Genomic DNA, 18313 nt, shown 5'->3' with positions numbered 1-18313 from the left:
CGGTCATTCCATGTCAAGTGTCCTAAAATCGACCCTCATCAAATTTGACGAAACTTATTCAGTTTGTGCATACGACCACATGGATACCAGCAAAGTTGCAGATTTATAATTAGTTTGGTTGGGGCGCGAGACCTGCTCCTTTTCATATCCCTTGTTTTTCGGCTATTTATCAACCGATTTCAATTTTCTGTTTAATTTGAGTACTCTAAGTAAGATCATCAATAGTTGTTCCTATAATTTTTTCACTAAAATCAACAATACTGCTAGAAATTTGAAAAATAAAATTTATTTAGAAAATTTATAATAATATGGTGAACTTATGCTTTATGGGAGAAATTCACCTCCAATGTAATGTTATCTGGTTTCTTAAATCAGGTAGATCATATTTGTTCGACTTTACGCCGGGGAGGCTGTTTATGGTGCAGGGTACCCATAAAGTAGCGTTTGCTGATTCAAATAATTTCAATTCAATTTATTTATTTATTAAACGAACCGGAACAGGAAGGTTCCAGATCCTACACAAAAGGAACGCCGTTCCTGTCTGCTCCAGTTCACTTCGAGCCCTGCTGTACTATCTTGTATATCTCTACAACTGGTTAACTAAAGTCTCATCACTTTGTTAAGCTATTCTTATTGCGTTTCGTGTAGGATCTGGAACATTCCAGTTCCCTCTCTTTACAAATGACAACGGACTTCCGGTTCTTTTAATTTTGTGGATATTTCACAACATTTTCCTTTTCAGTGTGAACTAAATTTTAATACTCTTTACATTAATATAAGTTTGCCCCTACGTGGAGATGCGTTCTTTGCTGCGAGGTGAATTAGCAGAGTACTTTATGATTCTCGTTTGTACTTCTTATTTGTTAATTATTATTTTTTGTGTGTCTTGTGGATTCGATTATTCTCATAGTGGTACCCTCCTGCACAAATGAGTCCGTGTCGCTTGCGCCGAGGGTTCTTATCGGTTCTTTTCCGCCGGGACGTATATCAATACCTTCCTTGGTGGGTTTTCCCACAATCCGGAGTGTCATTACCGCCGCGCGCACATGTGTTTATGACGTTGCACAGCTGCAGCTTTGTTTATCTTCGATTGAAAATGAAGGTGATTGTAAGATGAAAGTATATATGAGCATTGGGAAATTAGTATTTATGTAAAAATGAGACTTGTAAGAGACGACAAGATGGCTGAGAATATGAAAATATCAATACATCGAAATGGACAAATGTGTTGAGTGTGTTCTTTCGAAGTACAGAAGATCAGGCGATCTTCGAGGATGCCTTCTAGCATTTGCATACCTACAAGAATTTAAATAACTTTTGTACTGTTCTTGTGCAAGTGTATCAAAATATTGTGTTTATATATACGTAGCTATTACTTATATAATGTTTGCAAAAAATAACACGGTATTTACAATGTTTTTTTGACGATTAACAATAAATGAATAATAGTTAATAGGCTGATGCTGATTTATGTATTTTGTGTTGTGGAATAAAATTGATCCAAGTAATCCTGTGTAACATCTTTTGAAATAAGTAAAGAAAAGTCATATTTGACTCTGTGGATAGGTAAACACAGCCGTGCAATTTCATAAACATACATTTATGCACTATGCACCATGTGACCATAAACACACGTGCGCACGGCGGTTATGACACTCTGGATTGTGGGAAAACCAGCCAAGGAAGGTCTTGACACATGTCACGGTGGAAATGAACCGATAAGAACCCTTGGCGCAAATGACTCGGCGCAAACGACACGACACAGCACAAATTGGGGTTCTTTTTCATGGTCGTCTGCGGAATTCAATTTTTCTTTAATTTTTCTCTTTCAGTGCTTTATGTCATCCTTTCTTCTTCGCCCAGATTAACCCAAGAGTAAAATTTCAAACCAGTCAATAATATGCGAAACAAAAATATGGAAACATTGTTCACTTTCACAATTTTCAAAAAAATATTATTAATTAATTATTTATATTTAATTATTAATATTATTAAGATAAAGTATGGAGGATATGTAATTTTTATAAGATCCCCAATTGTGTGAGCTAACTACGATTCACGATTTCCGTCGGTTTAAATTTTAAAAGGAGAGAAAATCTCAGACGAGACTAGTTTAGAACTACATAATTTGTATTCATGTCCAGATATTATTACGAGATTAAATGATTAAATCAAGAACACTTAGGTAGGCAGGCCATGTGGCACGAATGAGAGAGGAAAGAAGAGTTTACAGGATTCTTGTTGGTAAACCTGACGGTAAGAGACCTGTAGAAAGGCCAAGACGAAGATGGAGGGATAACTTTAAGATTGACCTAAAGGAAATCGGTAAGGATGGAAACGATTGGATTGATCTTGCCAAGGTAGGGACAGATGGAAGGCTTGTGTTGCTGCAGCCATAAACCTTCGGGTTTAAGGCCAGAAAACTAGTTGGTAATATGTGAATAGTTTGGTTGGTACCCATAGAGCACATGGTGGTAAATCCAATTTGTTAAATGTTACGTATCTGATCTTTGACGAACTGAATGATGATTTATAGTCTTGATGCAATATTCACTTTCTCGATCAATTTGCCTGTTCTGAAATCAAACTTAATCTATACCTATTAATTACTCAGAAATTACTACTACATCTATAATGTAGTGGACTGAAATATATATATAGTACTATCTGGCTGCAAAATATATAGTTTCCGTCATGACGTCCTTCTCCCTATGATAACCGAGACAATTAATAGAGAATATTGAATAGCTTAAACTTTCGATATCTCAGAATCAACCAAAGAAACTAACATGCAATTTCAAGAGCAGAAAACACATCAAATACGTAATAATATCGTTCGGTAAAATATTGTCGTTTGGGCGGTCATTTTCAGTCAACAAACAAATTCTCCTTCGATACCTTGAGGTTACTTACAAGATACAATGGCTACTACAGATACGGAATTTCGTGGCCTGGAGGAAGTACCATGCTTCTGCGTGTGTCTTGCTGCTATTAATTAATCAAATAATTTAATCATAAATCGATGTTATATTGAATCATTGCAAAAATAAATAATTTTGTGAATTGAAATGTCGATAAATGAGACACTAACAATATCTCTTTTAGCTATTTAATAAAATTACGAAAAACACAGATAAAAAATATTGTGAAATGAATTCCAATATTTTACCTTCTACTTCCAACGGGTAAAATACTTTCTACGTTTACTTAAATAACTTACTGTATTTTATAACATGTAAACTCCTTATAAGTCTACTTAAGCAATGTTGTTTCAAGTTCTTAAATCCCTACAAGCGTTTCTAACTTTTTAATCGCACCGTAACGTTATTGGACACTTCTCTGTTTACGTCCATTGTACATCGTGAATACACAAAGATCACTTATGTTACAAAATTAAACATATACAATTCAAATACGTTATTATATTACATGTTTATACATACATTCACTGATTAATTATATAATATCTTATATTAGCTTCTGTTTAATGGTATCCATAAATTACATTCACAAGATGTTAAAATCAAATTATATAATTAACCTGATGTAGATGGGCTCCACGGCGGCGTAGTAGTAACATTGTTGACTTGTAATCAAAGGGTCACGGGTTCGATGCCCGGTGGAGGCACATTGCACAGTGGTTCGGATCCCACTTTAAACTGTAGGTCTAGTCCCGATTAGGATACATGTGCATAAAGTGGACTTAAAACAATCCGACAACAACAACCTGACAACTAATTGATAAGTCGAACTCGTGTGCATACATTGTTATTATTCACGGGAGAACGCCCAATATCCGAGTAATGTGGGTTGAATACCTTAGAAAATAGACCAAAATGACAATTTTATAACTTCAATGACATCTATAAATTAGAGCAGTACTTTTTGCACTCTATAACTTCTATGTTAATATTGCTTCTTAATTCAAACTTTAAGGGGTAGTTTCTATTAACATCCGTGACACTCCAAAAATGTGATAAATTAATTTTTCAAATTGGAAAATAATTCTAATAAAAATACAAATTGATAAGTATGTCGCCTATTAGAATGAAAGCCAATGTCACTAAAGCCTTTAACAGTGTTCATCTCATGACTTGCTAAAACCATATTAAATACTACATTTGTTTTTGCCTCCAGCTTTCCGATGGTTTATGTCTTATCTGGAGAACAGACAACAGAGAGAATACATTAAAGCTGCCACATCCCTTCTACCACTGGAAACAGGCGTCCCACAGAGATCCATTCTAACCCCTCTTCTATGTATCACTTTTACAGCCGACTTGCCTACCGAAGCCAAACACACTACAGTTCATGTTTACGGAAATGGCACTCAACAACAAATCCTCTTTCCACCGAAATCACCAGATGCAACTATACAGTAGCATTGCTAAATGATGATTTAACTAGCATGCATACCTGATGTAAATCTAATGGTCTAAAAATAAACTCACTAAAATCAACTTTCTCTATTATTGGTTCCCAAAATAGTCAGACTTTGATGAATATTAACGAGATATGCATCAAAGTAAACACATCTATAAACACTTACTTAACATGCTCAAAAAAAAAATTAGGCGTCATTTTTCGATGAACAACGTAACTGGGATCTTCCTGTCTAAAAACCAACTAGAAAGTTTACGCAGAGCTATGAACTCTCTACAGTTTCAAAGAATGCCTAAAAACAGAGATTGAATTGAGACTAGTACAATCATTGATCATTCCTATACTAGACTACTGCGATGTAATTTACGGAACCAAATTTATATGTTCGAAAAAAAGCCTAGAACAATCCTGTCTATTCATGTGTGTATCATTTTGGTTATTTTCTTCTGAGCCCTTGTGCACACCTTTTCTGTTTTATTGTATGTCTCTTTATTATGTGTCTTTAGCATGTAGCATATGTATCTATCGGGGTCAGGTGGCAGAACAGCCGCAGGCTGAATCTTCGCCTTTAATAAATAATAATTGAAATGAATTGACAAAGAGGCAAACTGAAAGAAAATTTAATCTTCTAGGCAATGATGTATCTAGTGGATCCAGACGGGGGGTCCGGAAAAACTTACCAAGTACTAAAATTAAATAATGAAAATGTACTTTCTAGCATTTGTTGTACGTACTCTAATCGACGGTTATTTATATCCTTTGATCTTGGAAGACAAGGATTATTATATTGGGATCATACTGCTTCAAAGAACAGTACCAAACAAGATTTAGGCACACAACTACTTATGATACTATGCATAAAATATTAATCAGGACCATCCGTTTTATTTTTCAATAAATATTCAATTCTTTATCTATTTGACATTAATTTACTTGTGTTTATACAAATTTGGTGATCTTAAGTACACGAGTGCTCATGTAATAATAAACATGTAATATTAATAAATTTATATATTTTATTAATATTTACTTTAATTATAATATAATTATTTTAATTTAAACATTATTATTATTATTATTATTAATAATATTATTATTATTTCTGCGACACTTGGTCGGACCCCTCACGATATATTTCTAGATACGTGGCTGCCTCCAGGACAACTAGTTTGTACTAGTTTTGGTCAAGTAGAGAAATCCTGTATTAGAGAACCGTTTTTCAAAATTATTGAAAACCTACGACAATACTTTTTTTTATTAACTTTCTGTAAGACTATAGGCTTGCAGGATATCTACCTGATCGAATAGCCTTGTTTTGAATTTCCACCTCGAATTACAATTTCACTGTTCTATTGTGACTATAATGAATAGATTGTTAGTTGTTATAGTTGAGTTTCGACTACTGAATTTTAAGTCTACAAACGATAAATGACGAAAGGACTCCGAGAAGAGCAATAACATTTTGAAAGAAACGGAAATACATTTTTTGTTTGTTGTCTTTACGAGCACAGTTTGATCCACATTCAGAGACCAGCTAGGAAAGTAGGCCTACGTTCTACATAGAACTGGAGTTAAATATATGTATTACCATTACAATTTCGCCCAAAACAAGTCATTTAAGCAAGTAGAAAGTGTAATTTATACGAAATCCTATGAAAATAAGATTTATTAACTTGTAGCATATCTGGAGACAGGACAAATTAACTATGCTGGATTTTGTAACAACGGGGTGAACTTCTCTTTTTTTCACCAACTACACTCACTGAAGATTTATGGTTAATTTTGACGTCTATGAAGGGCTGATAGCCTTTGTCCTTTATTCCTCCACATAGGTGAACCATAAAACGTACATTTTAATTAGTCCCTTTCTTTAAAAAAAAGAAACTTGTCGAGAAATTGCTGCTTTAAAACCCATTATGTATGATTCATTCCTTATTGCTTTTAACAGTGTGCGAATTAACGGGGGTTTTCCCCTACAAAGATTTTTATCCCCGGCAGATGATATTTTTTATCCCTGCCAGGGATATTTTTATCCACACCTCCAAGAAAATGATATTGACAGCATTTAGTATGCCATTTCTTAACTATAGAACAACACCAGTGAAAAATCATTCAGGAAAATAGTTTGCATGCTATTTCGCGTATGAAGTTCTATTTATAAATATAGGCCATTGTTTGATTATATTGTCGTCGGTTGCAGAGATATTACAAAAAGCACCCAGATTATCGCCTTTGCTCTGTTCATTGTTAAATAAATGTCAAAAGAAACCTCCCGTCATGGCAAGTTGAGTTAATTTCGTCAGCTTTATTCGGTGGAGGTAGATCACATTTCGTGCCACTGAGTTGAAAGAGCAATAGATATTTCATTGGTGAAGTTTTCTCAGTTTTCAATAGCTCTTTTTTGTATATGAGTTTGAGTTTTCTTAATATGTAAATAGAAAAAATATACTGTTTCTAAATTACGTGTGTTATCATAAAATTTAATGTTATAGGTTAGAACCAGTGTTCTAAGGCATTTAGATCTGTGAGGTAATTGTTTCGTTTACTAACCGGTAATACTTATATACAAATTTGCATACCAAAAAAAGCTACCCCCAGAAATGAAATCACAAATGCGCCACTGAGTCGGTATCCCCCACCCAACCCCAAACAAAAAAACTTAATTCGCAGACTGTTATTTATAGCCCTAGTGGATGCTAAATTATTAATTAAGGGATACCACATTAAAAGCAAATTTATTCACAAAAGCACAAATAAGTAAGCGCACAACTTTCACTGACACAGTAGGAATACACACCATAAACCTTCGGGTTTAAGAATGCTAGAGAGTTAGTTATTTTGATTTCAGATTTAAATTGTTTAGATTCAATTACAGCTATGACAATCTCTTGAACAAACTTAAACTTCAACCACTTCGATCTCTAAGAAATAAAAACGATCCCAAATTCGTTGCGAGAATCACAGAAGGTTATTACTCTGTCCCCAAGCTATTATCCAAAATATAGATACGAGTTACGCCATATCGAACAACAGTGTTTCAATAAGTGGCTGAGTGATTACCACAGCGCACTTCTACGCTAGGAGTCCCGGGTTCGAATCCTGGCATGGGTGTTCCCTCCATCAATTTTATCATATTATCACTTATACTCATCTTGTGATTGGCCAAAAGTGGCAGAAAAGAGAGTCAAATAAACCAAACTAACCAATCAATCAAGAGTGTTTTAATAACAACCTGTAAAGAACAGAACAATGATAGCTTTCTAAAGTCTATGCTCAACCATTATAATAAAGGCTCTTAGCTGTTTTTGAGCAGGATAATATAAGTATACATAAATAAATCTCTACTTCCTCGAAAACTGAGGTTGAACACCACCCCATTCTCCCTCCCCAAAATAAATTTCCACTGGGTCAAGATTACTAAATTAAAACTTTCTTTCTGGACCAAATTTTGCACGTAGAATTAACTTGATTTATTACATTTAGTACAAAATCTTTATCACTTTTCTAACTACAAAGAACAATGGGCAATTTGAGAACGAAACCAAGATTCAAAGAAAATACTGAGGGAGACACTAGACTTTTAATCGGGACGAGACCAATAATGAAAAGGTCTTCGTACATCTGTATAACACGCCTAGACCTTTTGACCTTGTATATTGAAGCTTATAATGCTCTGTTGCGTTCTACAATATTGTAGTGCTTATTGTGAAAGTTGATAACGGAGAAGTGAATCGTGCATAGAAGGAAAAGGAATGTTTATGATGTACGTATATAGCCAAAGCTATACGTAGTTATAGACATGGGCGCACGCAGGATTTTTGTCAGGGGGAGGATAAACCAAGCACATTTTCTCTATTAATAGAGTCGAACCCGTCAGAAAACACTCAGTTTGAAGTTGTCATGTTCCTGGAACGTCCTTGTAATAACATAAATTACTGTGACTGAAATGAATTTAGTGTGAAATATTAATATTAGACTGACGTCTATTTTCCAAGGAGTAGCTACTACCCCTTTGGCCCCTTCCGTACGTCCGTACCTATAGATTAGGAGAAGGTCATTCAACGAACAGGCATTAATGTAATTGCAGCATTCATTGCTCTTATAAATTATCCAGTATTCACACTTTACACGAACAATTCAGTTAAATTTTCGCCTACTGGCGAAATTAAAATAAACCAAATCAATTAATCAAGGTGTGTCAGTGTGCGCGTGTGTAGCTACTACATGCAGCCAAGTTGAATTGGAAACAACATTTGGAAAACTATAGTCTTAAGTAGTGATCAGCAGGGAACGGATTTATATGTAAATACATATTTATGTATGAAGTTGAAATCAGTTGTTTTTTGCATTATCCTTGCGCATGCCTAGACTCGAAAAATTCAGTTTTCATTTTCCACATTTTCCACATTTTTCCATACATTAGGTTTTGGCTCATATTTTAGTTGTTTGTACATATTATTTCCATGTTTCAGAACATTTCTCAACACATACTCCATATTCGCGCAAGAAGTACATGTCACCGTGTGACCGAACGAATTGGGTGAATTTCTTAGGAATAACTGACAAATCCCTACACTCCCATTACTTCTTGCGATATTGAAAGCAGTTTTAGTCAATAAAACTCCATTTTAAGAGACAAGAAAAGGGAATTCAAGTTCGAACACTTACAATAAAATGTTGTTATTCATTGTTTTGGAAACAGAAAATCAAGACACATTTTGTGTTACTACGTAGAAATTTTTCAGCAAAAAATCTAGGCTCGACCAGGCCTGCATTTTTCGCTGAAAAATTTATACGTATAACATCTCCTGTGTGTGCCTAATCTACAACATTTTGTGTTGTTTTACAATTAATGTACTGTATTTTATGTAGCTCGTGTAGTGTCTTATATTATTAAAAAAATTCTTTTTTTACAATTTTAAGTCCATATTTAAGTCCATATTTTGGTGAAAATAGCTAAATATATATTTACCTATACCATCTAGCACATTTTTACTGCATATAAATTTCTTATCTGCTGATCAACATAACTTTGTTTTTTTGATCGTGCCAGTCAATGGTGGTGAACATACACGTTCTTCAGTATAGTAGCCAAAGGAAGACCGCCTTTAATTCTTAGCCTAGAACTCGAGAGAAGGAAGTCACATCTTCAAGAGAATATATAACACGCGTCACCTTCACCTAGACAATGACACTTCCCAAACAGGGCGACCTACGACAACTTTGAATGCATGTCACAAGTTGACCGAGTCGCGGCCGTCGAAGGCCACTGCACTTACCTCGTCGCCGCCCGTGTCCTCCCCCGCTCCACCGAACGCCAACAGCAGCACCAGCCATAGGGTGGACATCGCCAACGCAACGGTAAATTTCGAGGTTAGGAACGCGCACAATCTTCAAGATCTCAGTCGTCCACTTCCACTAGGATTTCGCACTGTTAAAAATGGGATTGAAGCAGCGCGGGGGTAAGGGAAACAGGCTCTCGCTGCTACCAGTGAAACTCGGCCAAACATCACAAAACTCTCTCCAATTTCCCCTTTATTTCAAATTAACTCTTTCCCCTCCACTTTTACCTACTCGCCCTTTCATGTTCCAGCATCTTCGAATTTTGTGTCCTCTACACACGCGTTGAAATCTGTCAATTGAGACATACTTAATTGGCAGTGTTGCTATCCTGCCTTTTATTCCTCCAGAAATGTTTTTTTCTCACCAGAACGGGAGGAACAAACACTTTACGATCTGGAGGATCGTGGCTCCACGAAAACGTCAGTTCATTGCGTCTTGGAAGAATGGTTCTTCTTGCGCAGCTACAAGCGCTGTAGCACGAATTTTCCCGTTACAGTCGACCGAGCTTCAATATTGTGGAAACACTTTAGTCCCGAGCCTATCCAAAGAACCCTACGTACGACATCAGCAAGTATGCCAGTTCCTGGAGAACATCAGATTTACTGTTGTCTTTCGATACCGCGAACATAACATGTGGTTTACTCTGCTACCTGGATCTTGCAGGATGGTTACCGACCGCAGTTGGCAATATTGCACGAGGATAGAGTAGCATGCCTGTTGTGAATCACTTTGTTGTTTGTGGCGCTATGTAGGTAAAGAAACTCCGATGTAGGGCAAATAACTGCCGGGTTGACTTTGACACCTCTCCCCTCCAGTCCTCTCTCCTGACCTTGATCTCAATTCGGTTGCTAAGAAACATCGCAGGCGTAAAAAAGCAGCGGGAGAAGACGGCGTCGGGCAACTCTCTCTCCATTGCCGTCTTCCGGTTGTTGTACGTCAGGGAAGTGGCACCAACTCACGAGAAAATTTGCTGGAATTTCCTCAACAGTTGTTTAGGGTACTTACGAGTTAAGATGAAAGTATGCTTTTTATTTTGCAGTGCTCTATTTGCCATTTTCGTAGACATGGATGGGAGGATGAATGATTACATGAAATCAATGAAGGCACACTTACAATGCATGCCCAAGGAGGGATTCGAATCTGAAACCTTCCGTTGTTTGACCGATTTGTTTTATTTTACATCACTTTTCTGTCTCTTTTGGCTTATGATCAAAATCATAATCCTAATCTTTATTTATCCGTTCTGATTTGTTTGTTTTTAATGATTTGATTTATTTTACTTTGCTTTTTTGCTACTTTTGGTTAATAGCGGTGAAGATGAAATATCATAAGATTAAATTGGTGAGAGGAAAAGGGGCGATCTTCAGAAAAGTCACCCAAAAGTGAACATGACTTCCACGTAGTACAGCCCGGTAAATGCAGTATTTTCAGGCCGACGAGGCTTTGGCGTCTGGACCCACAGCCAGTATAGTCCTCTGTGGGGTTTCTTGAGTTGTTGTTGAGTTTGTGTGTTAAGTCCACTTTGTGCACAGTAAGTCTAATCGTGACTGGACCTACAGTTTCAAGTGGGATCCGAACCACTTGTGCCTCCACCGGGTATCGAACCTGAGACCCTTCTCTGTGGAATTTGTGTTGTGTCCTGACGATATATCGCGATATTGAAAAAATATCGTCCAGGCGATATCAGCTAGACGGCGATATATCGTTACGATATTTTGACGATATATCGTCACGATATTTGGCGACATATATCGTGTTGGTGTTATATCGTCACGATATTTGGCGATATATATCGTGTTGGTGATATATCGTCACTATATGTTAGCGGTATATATCCTGTCAGCGATATATCGTCACGATATTCTGGCGATATACGACGCCAGAGCACCTCTATTGTGCCAACTGCAATCCAGGGTGTACTACGTGGAAAAGAGGTTAATATCTGGGTGTCCAGAAAGAAAAGGTCACGCAGTACACCCCGAACCTTCACTCAACGAGCACGGCCACTGATATGACTTTGCAAGGAAACGCGAAGAACGACTATATACATTCGTTCATGAGTGTGGAATATCGCTAATAATAATAAAAAATACTAGGTTTGCGATTTGTTCCATGATTTTCGTCCGTCTGTCTGTCGGAAGAGCAGGAAATTGGAAAATAGGCTTTTCAGTGCGGGTTACATCACAGTCGCAGAATCGGAAGATAAGAATGCAACTCGAGAGATATCAGTAACAAATGTGTATCACAATCACAAAAGTGGAAATCATGAACCTTACGACCTTCTGTAAACAACCCGTGTCACTTCGAGTAACGTACCACTCTGCGTCAGCTGTTCGTGAATGGCGTGGCCATCATATGCTGTTCACTCGTACTTCACCCGACATTTAATTTTACGTAACATGGAAGAACGTAATCCTATTTTAATTGATAGATCTACGCATTGAAGTATAAGAAATTTTCGGGAAGTGATTAAATACGTGTTCTTCTTCAACAACGAACAAATTTTATTACGCCAAAAGTTCCATTTATCTGACACTGGGTTAACGGATCACTCTTCCTCCCCCCTCTCAGTATGGCAGACAGCGCCAAAGTAAAACTTACCAGAGAGTGAGAGAATCGTTTCAGGAAGTTCATTCCTTTTGATTTTGTTCCTGACCCTTCCACCAATTATTGCCAAACATTGTTGACATGCAGAGCATTGTTTTCCCGGTGTCCTCCCGTTCCATCGCTTCCCGATCCATCGCTTCTCGAAAAATGGGCGTGCTTTGTCCGGATCCATCCCTCCTGATAACAAAAGTGTTTTTTTCGGGTCAGATGTTCCCGATCCATCGCCCCAAAAGCGTCAGTTATATGCAGGTGTTCACGCCAACCCTACCGTGTGTGTGTGTATGCAGATTTCCTTGAGACGAAAACTTTAGAATCGCTGTGTGGTGTCGTGTGTTGCAAGATTCTGTTCTCTTTGAAAGTAATTAAGTAAGTAATCTTAATAGGCCATTGCCTATGTACATATATATTTTGTGCGCGCTCGTGTGTATATGTGTTTGAGTTTCTTTCTGGTTTACTGGTTTAATAATGATAATGATGATGTCGACGATGGTTGGTTAAAAATAATGAAAACCTCAACGGATATAGAATTACTGCAAAAGTTTTATGACTACTTTGTGCAACAGTGGTTTGATAATGACACTGTTAATGACGTGTGGAATTGTTATGGAGAGAAGCACAGAACCACAAATATGGCAGAAGGGTGGCACAGTAGATTTAGCGGGAAACTTGCAAAATGTCATCCCAATGCTGTCGAACTCGCCACTGTTCTAAAAGAACATGTTATAGATTACGATGCACTGCAATTACGAGCGGAATTACACATGAATGACAAACAGAAGAAAAACAAATATATAAATCTTGATAGAAGAATTGCTGCTGCTGTAAGTGCTTATGGACGACATAGAGACTTGGGCCGAGTCCTTCGATACCTTGGATATATGGTTAAGCTGGAGTGAAATGTCATTAATCCGTGTTGGACATTTGTTTCTATTTTGTAGGTGTCTTCCCGTTCAACGTGACAAGGCTCCTATTCGTTTGTCTTGAATGGGATGTACGCTCACCGCTCACGAGAAGATCCCCAAACGAGGGGTGGCGGAGAGCGGGTGTGAAGGAAAGGACCGGTCCATTTGCAGATTTTAGGGGTAGCAGAAAGCCTTCCGCTGCGGCTTTTCGAAGTGCGTGGGAGTTGATTTGCGTCAATCACGCAGGGCGTGTGTCCGCAGCAACAGTTTGCTGCTTTTCTTTCAGTGGGCAGAATACTTTTGTATTGCTTATCCTGTGCATTATTTAGACTGTATTTCAAAATTTTAAAAGAATATACGGCAACGACTTTAGGGTTACCAGATGACAAACTTTAAAAAAGAAGGCATTTTTAGATTGCAAAATGTTGTTAACTTTAGACGAAGACACGCGTTTTGTGCTTACTGGTGTTTTGGTGGGTTTATAGATCACACCCCCCTGTAAAATAATTTTACACCGTTTCCGTATAACTAATAATAGGCCTCATTGTAGGCAAATGTCTTAATATTCTAATATTTATTCACTATGCTCCTAATATTATACGGTTGTGAAGCTTGGTATCTTACTTTAAAAAAAAATAATATAAATTGACATTCTGCCTCGGGAGTTTTTTTCTTCAAGGCCTAAAGTCAGGAAACCGTTTTTGTAAGACGTCACTAAAAACACATTTGCATTTTGGCATGGTTCAGATCGCTGATCGACAGAATTTCACTTCTCCACTGCCATGCAACAACAAGAGTACGGCATTTAACCCCTTTACCGCGGCAGCCTTGAAGAGAAGTTCGACAAAAAAAAGATCGTCTACATATAGACGCCACCGCAAAATAAATTCATCATAAATATTAACTATATTTAGACTCTCCGCAAAATGAATTTAATCAAAATAATCTATATATAGACTCTGCCGCAATTTACCATTATATATTAAATTTTGGATTCATAAATTATTTTTATTTTTATATTTTTAAAATGCACATATTTTTAATTTGTACTTTTAATTATTTTCATAGGGTAAAATGTGTAATAGTTTTTTTGTTTATTGAAATTTTTGTTTATTTTTTCAATAACAAAGAAAATACACGTAATTACAAAAATTAATATTAGTGATTTTTTTTTATATTTTGATTACAATAATGCCACAAAAACTTTTGTTGCTATAGAGTCAGTATATACCTAACTTACAATAAGAAAAACTAATAATTGCAATTGTGATCTACATTCAATATATAATGTCACTTTCAATAGTCCATCTTTTTTCTCAGGTTCATATTTACTTTGGTAAGTTCACCAATGTATGATACTCTCTAAAACATGGTATGATGTCAATGGCAACTCGCATACATCACAGCAATAGATACTTCTTCTAACTTTGTTTTGTAGTGTGCAATACACGCATCTTCTTTGAAGCTTCTTCTTGAGACCAGGTGCATCACCTGTAAGAATTTCGACTGGGAAATGTCTTCCTGTAAGCCTTGTGGGATATGTTCCTAAGTTGAGGGGACCTGTTGGTTTTCTAATCCAGTACACATCTTTTCCATACGCACTGATGAGCTGCTCAACGAGATCCATTTTGAAATCAAGAAATTTCTTTCCACCTCCATTGCGCCTGTAAATGATGTGGCTGTTGAGAAGAGTTATCTCAAGCAATCTGAAAAATATCTTCTTGTAGTATTTCTTAACTCCTTTTCTTGTAGGCGAGGAAGCAGATGTAATTTGGTCCATTAGATCTATTTCTCCCATGTGACACCTTTTATACTGTACACACACTGTGGGTTTACTAATGGGTTTTCCTGCAACCTGGACTTCTTCCTTCGTGTCATCATAAATTGTGCTCAGCATATGTACATATTTCTTGTCTCTCCACTTCATGTGCATGAGCTTACTCTTGAACCTAACAATAGTTTCGCCTTTTTTCAACACTTTGTAATTTACTTCCTTGCAAAGGTTCTTCCTCGTGAAACGCACTGTTCCTATGGCATCTGTTTTGTTAGTGACAAGAATCTCATAAAGATCAGGAGAGGCATAGAAATTGTCTATTCCAAGAGTATATCATTTATTCAATAATGGTTCAATAAGACTCAAAACTATCTTCGTTGGCTTGGTGAATCCTTTGCTAATTTCTTCAGATATTCCTGGAATATTACAGGGATAAGTCGTTTTTTTACCCGTGTAAACTAGAAGATTCCAAACATAGCCAGTTTCTGCTTCTGCTAATATGTAACATTCAATGCCAAACCTGGCTCTCTTGAGAGGGATGTATCTTTTCCACCTGAGTCTTCCTTTCCACAAGAGCAATGATTCATCAATACTTATATTTTTAGCTGGAATGTAATGGGATTTGAACTTTCCGAGAAGAAAGTCTAGCACATCTCGAAATTTTATGGTTGGCACATCTTGTTCTACTTTATCAGACAAGTGCAAATATTTCATAAGTAAGGTGAACCTGTCCCTACTAATGCACTTGGAGAAGAAAGGAGTGGATATCAGAGGATTGGTAGAGTGGTAAGATTCGATTGTCGGCTTTCTGACAATCCCTTGCAGAATAATGATAGCTAGGAAGACGTACATCTCACCAACACTTGTGTCCTTCCATAAAAGGTCTCTGCTTTTCCGTCTCATTTTACCTGATCTTCTTTTGTCATCACCTACTTTACTAGCATATTTATTTGTTTCGCTCACAATATATTCCATCAGAACTTTATCAAAAAAAGACTGAAATATATCCAATGGACTTTGTGGATTGGAAAGCACTAACTTCACACCACTGTCACCTGTGAATGGGAAAGGGTCTCTGCTTACCATTGAAGATTCAGTCCATGTATCAGATGCAGTTTCATCTTCCAACTCACTGCCGCTAGTTTCACCATCTTCTTCTTCAATTCCTGTCCTATCGTTTTGAGCATCTTCATCACTTGAAAGAATGTCTTCACTGCAAGTACCTTCACTTTCAACATCAGAGATTTCATCCAGAAAATCATCATCTAAGTCATGCTCCAGTAGATGCTGAATATCTGTACGTCTGAGGTTTCTCCCCGCTACTGCGAAAATTCTGTGTGCAATACACAAAATAAATATGTACCATTGCACAATGCACACCACTAGCTAACGAAACTTCCTCTTGGGAAGCAGCTCTCGAACTAAAAGAAAAGCCACCTAACATAAAGCAGTATACGATAATCAATAGAGGCCATATAGTAACAATGGTAAACACACAATACAAAGTTGTTGTTTTTTTCGGTACCAACAATGCATAAAAATGGACTGTTTGCTTCCAAACTTCTTGCACAGACCTGTAAAAGCATTAAAATGAGGGGCCTATAAATATGACTTGCCGCAATACAACAGCCGTTAATTTTCAAACACCGTCTATATATAGTCGCGCCGCAAAATAGTCCCGCTTTTTGAGTGTCTATATATAGTTCCGCCGCGGTTAAGGGGTTAAAAAATACTGTTTATTTCTGAATTCTGCCATGAAACTCAAACCAAAGTAAGCTGCGGCGAATTGCATATTCTTACCTATTGTCAGAAACTTGCCGCTCACCAAGAGCCGCGGTCGATGTGACAAATGGTTTCAAATCAAAACCTCACGCGGCGCGGCGGTGGCAACAGAAGAAACGCAAAGGTCCAACAATTTTTCTTTGTTGCAAGAAAAGTTTTTTTCTTTGCGCTTGCAACTGAGAGTGTTGTATTTCTTTACTTTGAACTTGAAAACGGAAACAATATTAACAATTGTTTACAAATAACATTTTGTTAATAATCTTGAAGCAGCTGTCTATACCCCAAAAAATCGGATATTTCCAAATGTTCCTAAAAACCCGCCCGGAGCATTTTTAGTACCCGAACAACAGGAGTTGTCCGGGTAAAAGAGAACTTCTGGTAACCCTAAACGACTTGCGTCGCTGCACCGGTTACAGCGAGCCCACATGTGTTTTTCACTCAGGGTGCACACCCCCGACCCTAATAGTGGAGTCGCCTGCTGCTACGTCACTTCACTTCCGTCAGGGATCTTCTCCTGAGCGGTCAGCTGTACGTACAACTATAACAATCTCGTCCATTGCAAACTTCTAGGCGTATTCCAAGTCATCGTACAGTAGGGTCGAGATTACTTTCCTGATAGCAAAAACATGTTTTACATTATTGTGTACCTACTGTTCATTTATTTATTTAATTGTTTATTATTTGCATTTGTTATTGCGAAATGCTCAGTTATTTATTTATTTATTTTTACATGTTTATGTGTGTAACAACTTTTGTTAGTTTTGTTTGTGCGTGTGGCACAGATTTTTACATACATTCTGTGAGTGTTCATTTCCTTATTTTGGGAAGCAATGGATCGGCAGTAAATCGTTTTCTCCTTTGCTCAACAAATATACTGCCAGTTTTAGCGGAAGAGATTGTTTATCTTCTTTTCTGTTTCTCGTGCACTGGAAAACAAGAATACGATAATAAGCACATTCCCACGTGTATTTTCTTACCTTGTTTCAGCAGTTCCTTTTTGAACTGGAGCCATTTTCGCCGCTAAACAACATTATCATCCCTGTCAATGAATGCCGCCTGTCAAATTTGCTTCCCCAAAACGAACTCAACGTGCAACGTCGACCGCTAAAATTGAGATCGACATCATGACCATTAACATCCGCCAATATCTTTCCCACAGTGGACAGCTCTTTGATTGAAGAAATACGAATGTACCTTGCACCGTATTGTGCTTATCTCAAAATCGGTGTTGCGATCAACAACGTGTTTCTTCGAGGGACACAACTTGGCCGGTCGTTTTCCTTTCTTTCATCACACCGAAAACACAAGACGCAGACACACAACTACACTCGGACACTAACTTCACTGCTTTCCCAGGATATCACCGGAACAATGTCACATAAACGTTAAGAACAACCTCTCACCACTTTTCAAAGGGCTGTATTTCCGAAAGAAACTCTGAGAACACGGAGACCTTCCTGCACGCATGGAAGTCGCCATGTTTGAAACTGGCGCTATTTTCTTGCTGCTCACGTGATCGATT

General features: G+C 37.3%; 1 protein-coding gene across 1 annotated transcript in view; it reads right to left on the bottom strand.

The window, feature by feature from the left end:
- The window catches only part of LOC146003599 (trypsin-1), a 51181-nt gene extending 41286 nt beyond the window's left edge, over positions 1 to 9895 (bottom strand). Inside the window, exon 1 of the mRNA XM_083141911.1 lies at positions 9663 to 9895. Coding sequence (XP_082998037.1) covers positions 9663 to 9731 — 69 coding nt within the window. The 5' untranslated portion in view covers positions 9732 to 9895. The remainder of the gene's footprint in view (positions 1 to 9662) is intronic.
- Between the last annotated feature and the right edge of the window lie 8418 nt (positions 9896 to 18313).

The sequence above is a fragment of the Lepisma saccharinum genome, chromosome 20 (genome assembly GCF_977018435.1).
Source record: "Lepisma saccharinum chromosome 20, izLepSacc3.1, whole genome shotgun sequence".
NCBI classification, from domain to species: Eukaryota; Metazoa; Arthropoda; class Insecta; order Zygentoma; family Lepismatidae; genus Lepisma; species Lepisma saccharinum.
Note: the sequence above shows the minus strand (reverse complement) of the source record. Positions and strands in the feature narration are given on the sequence as shown.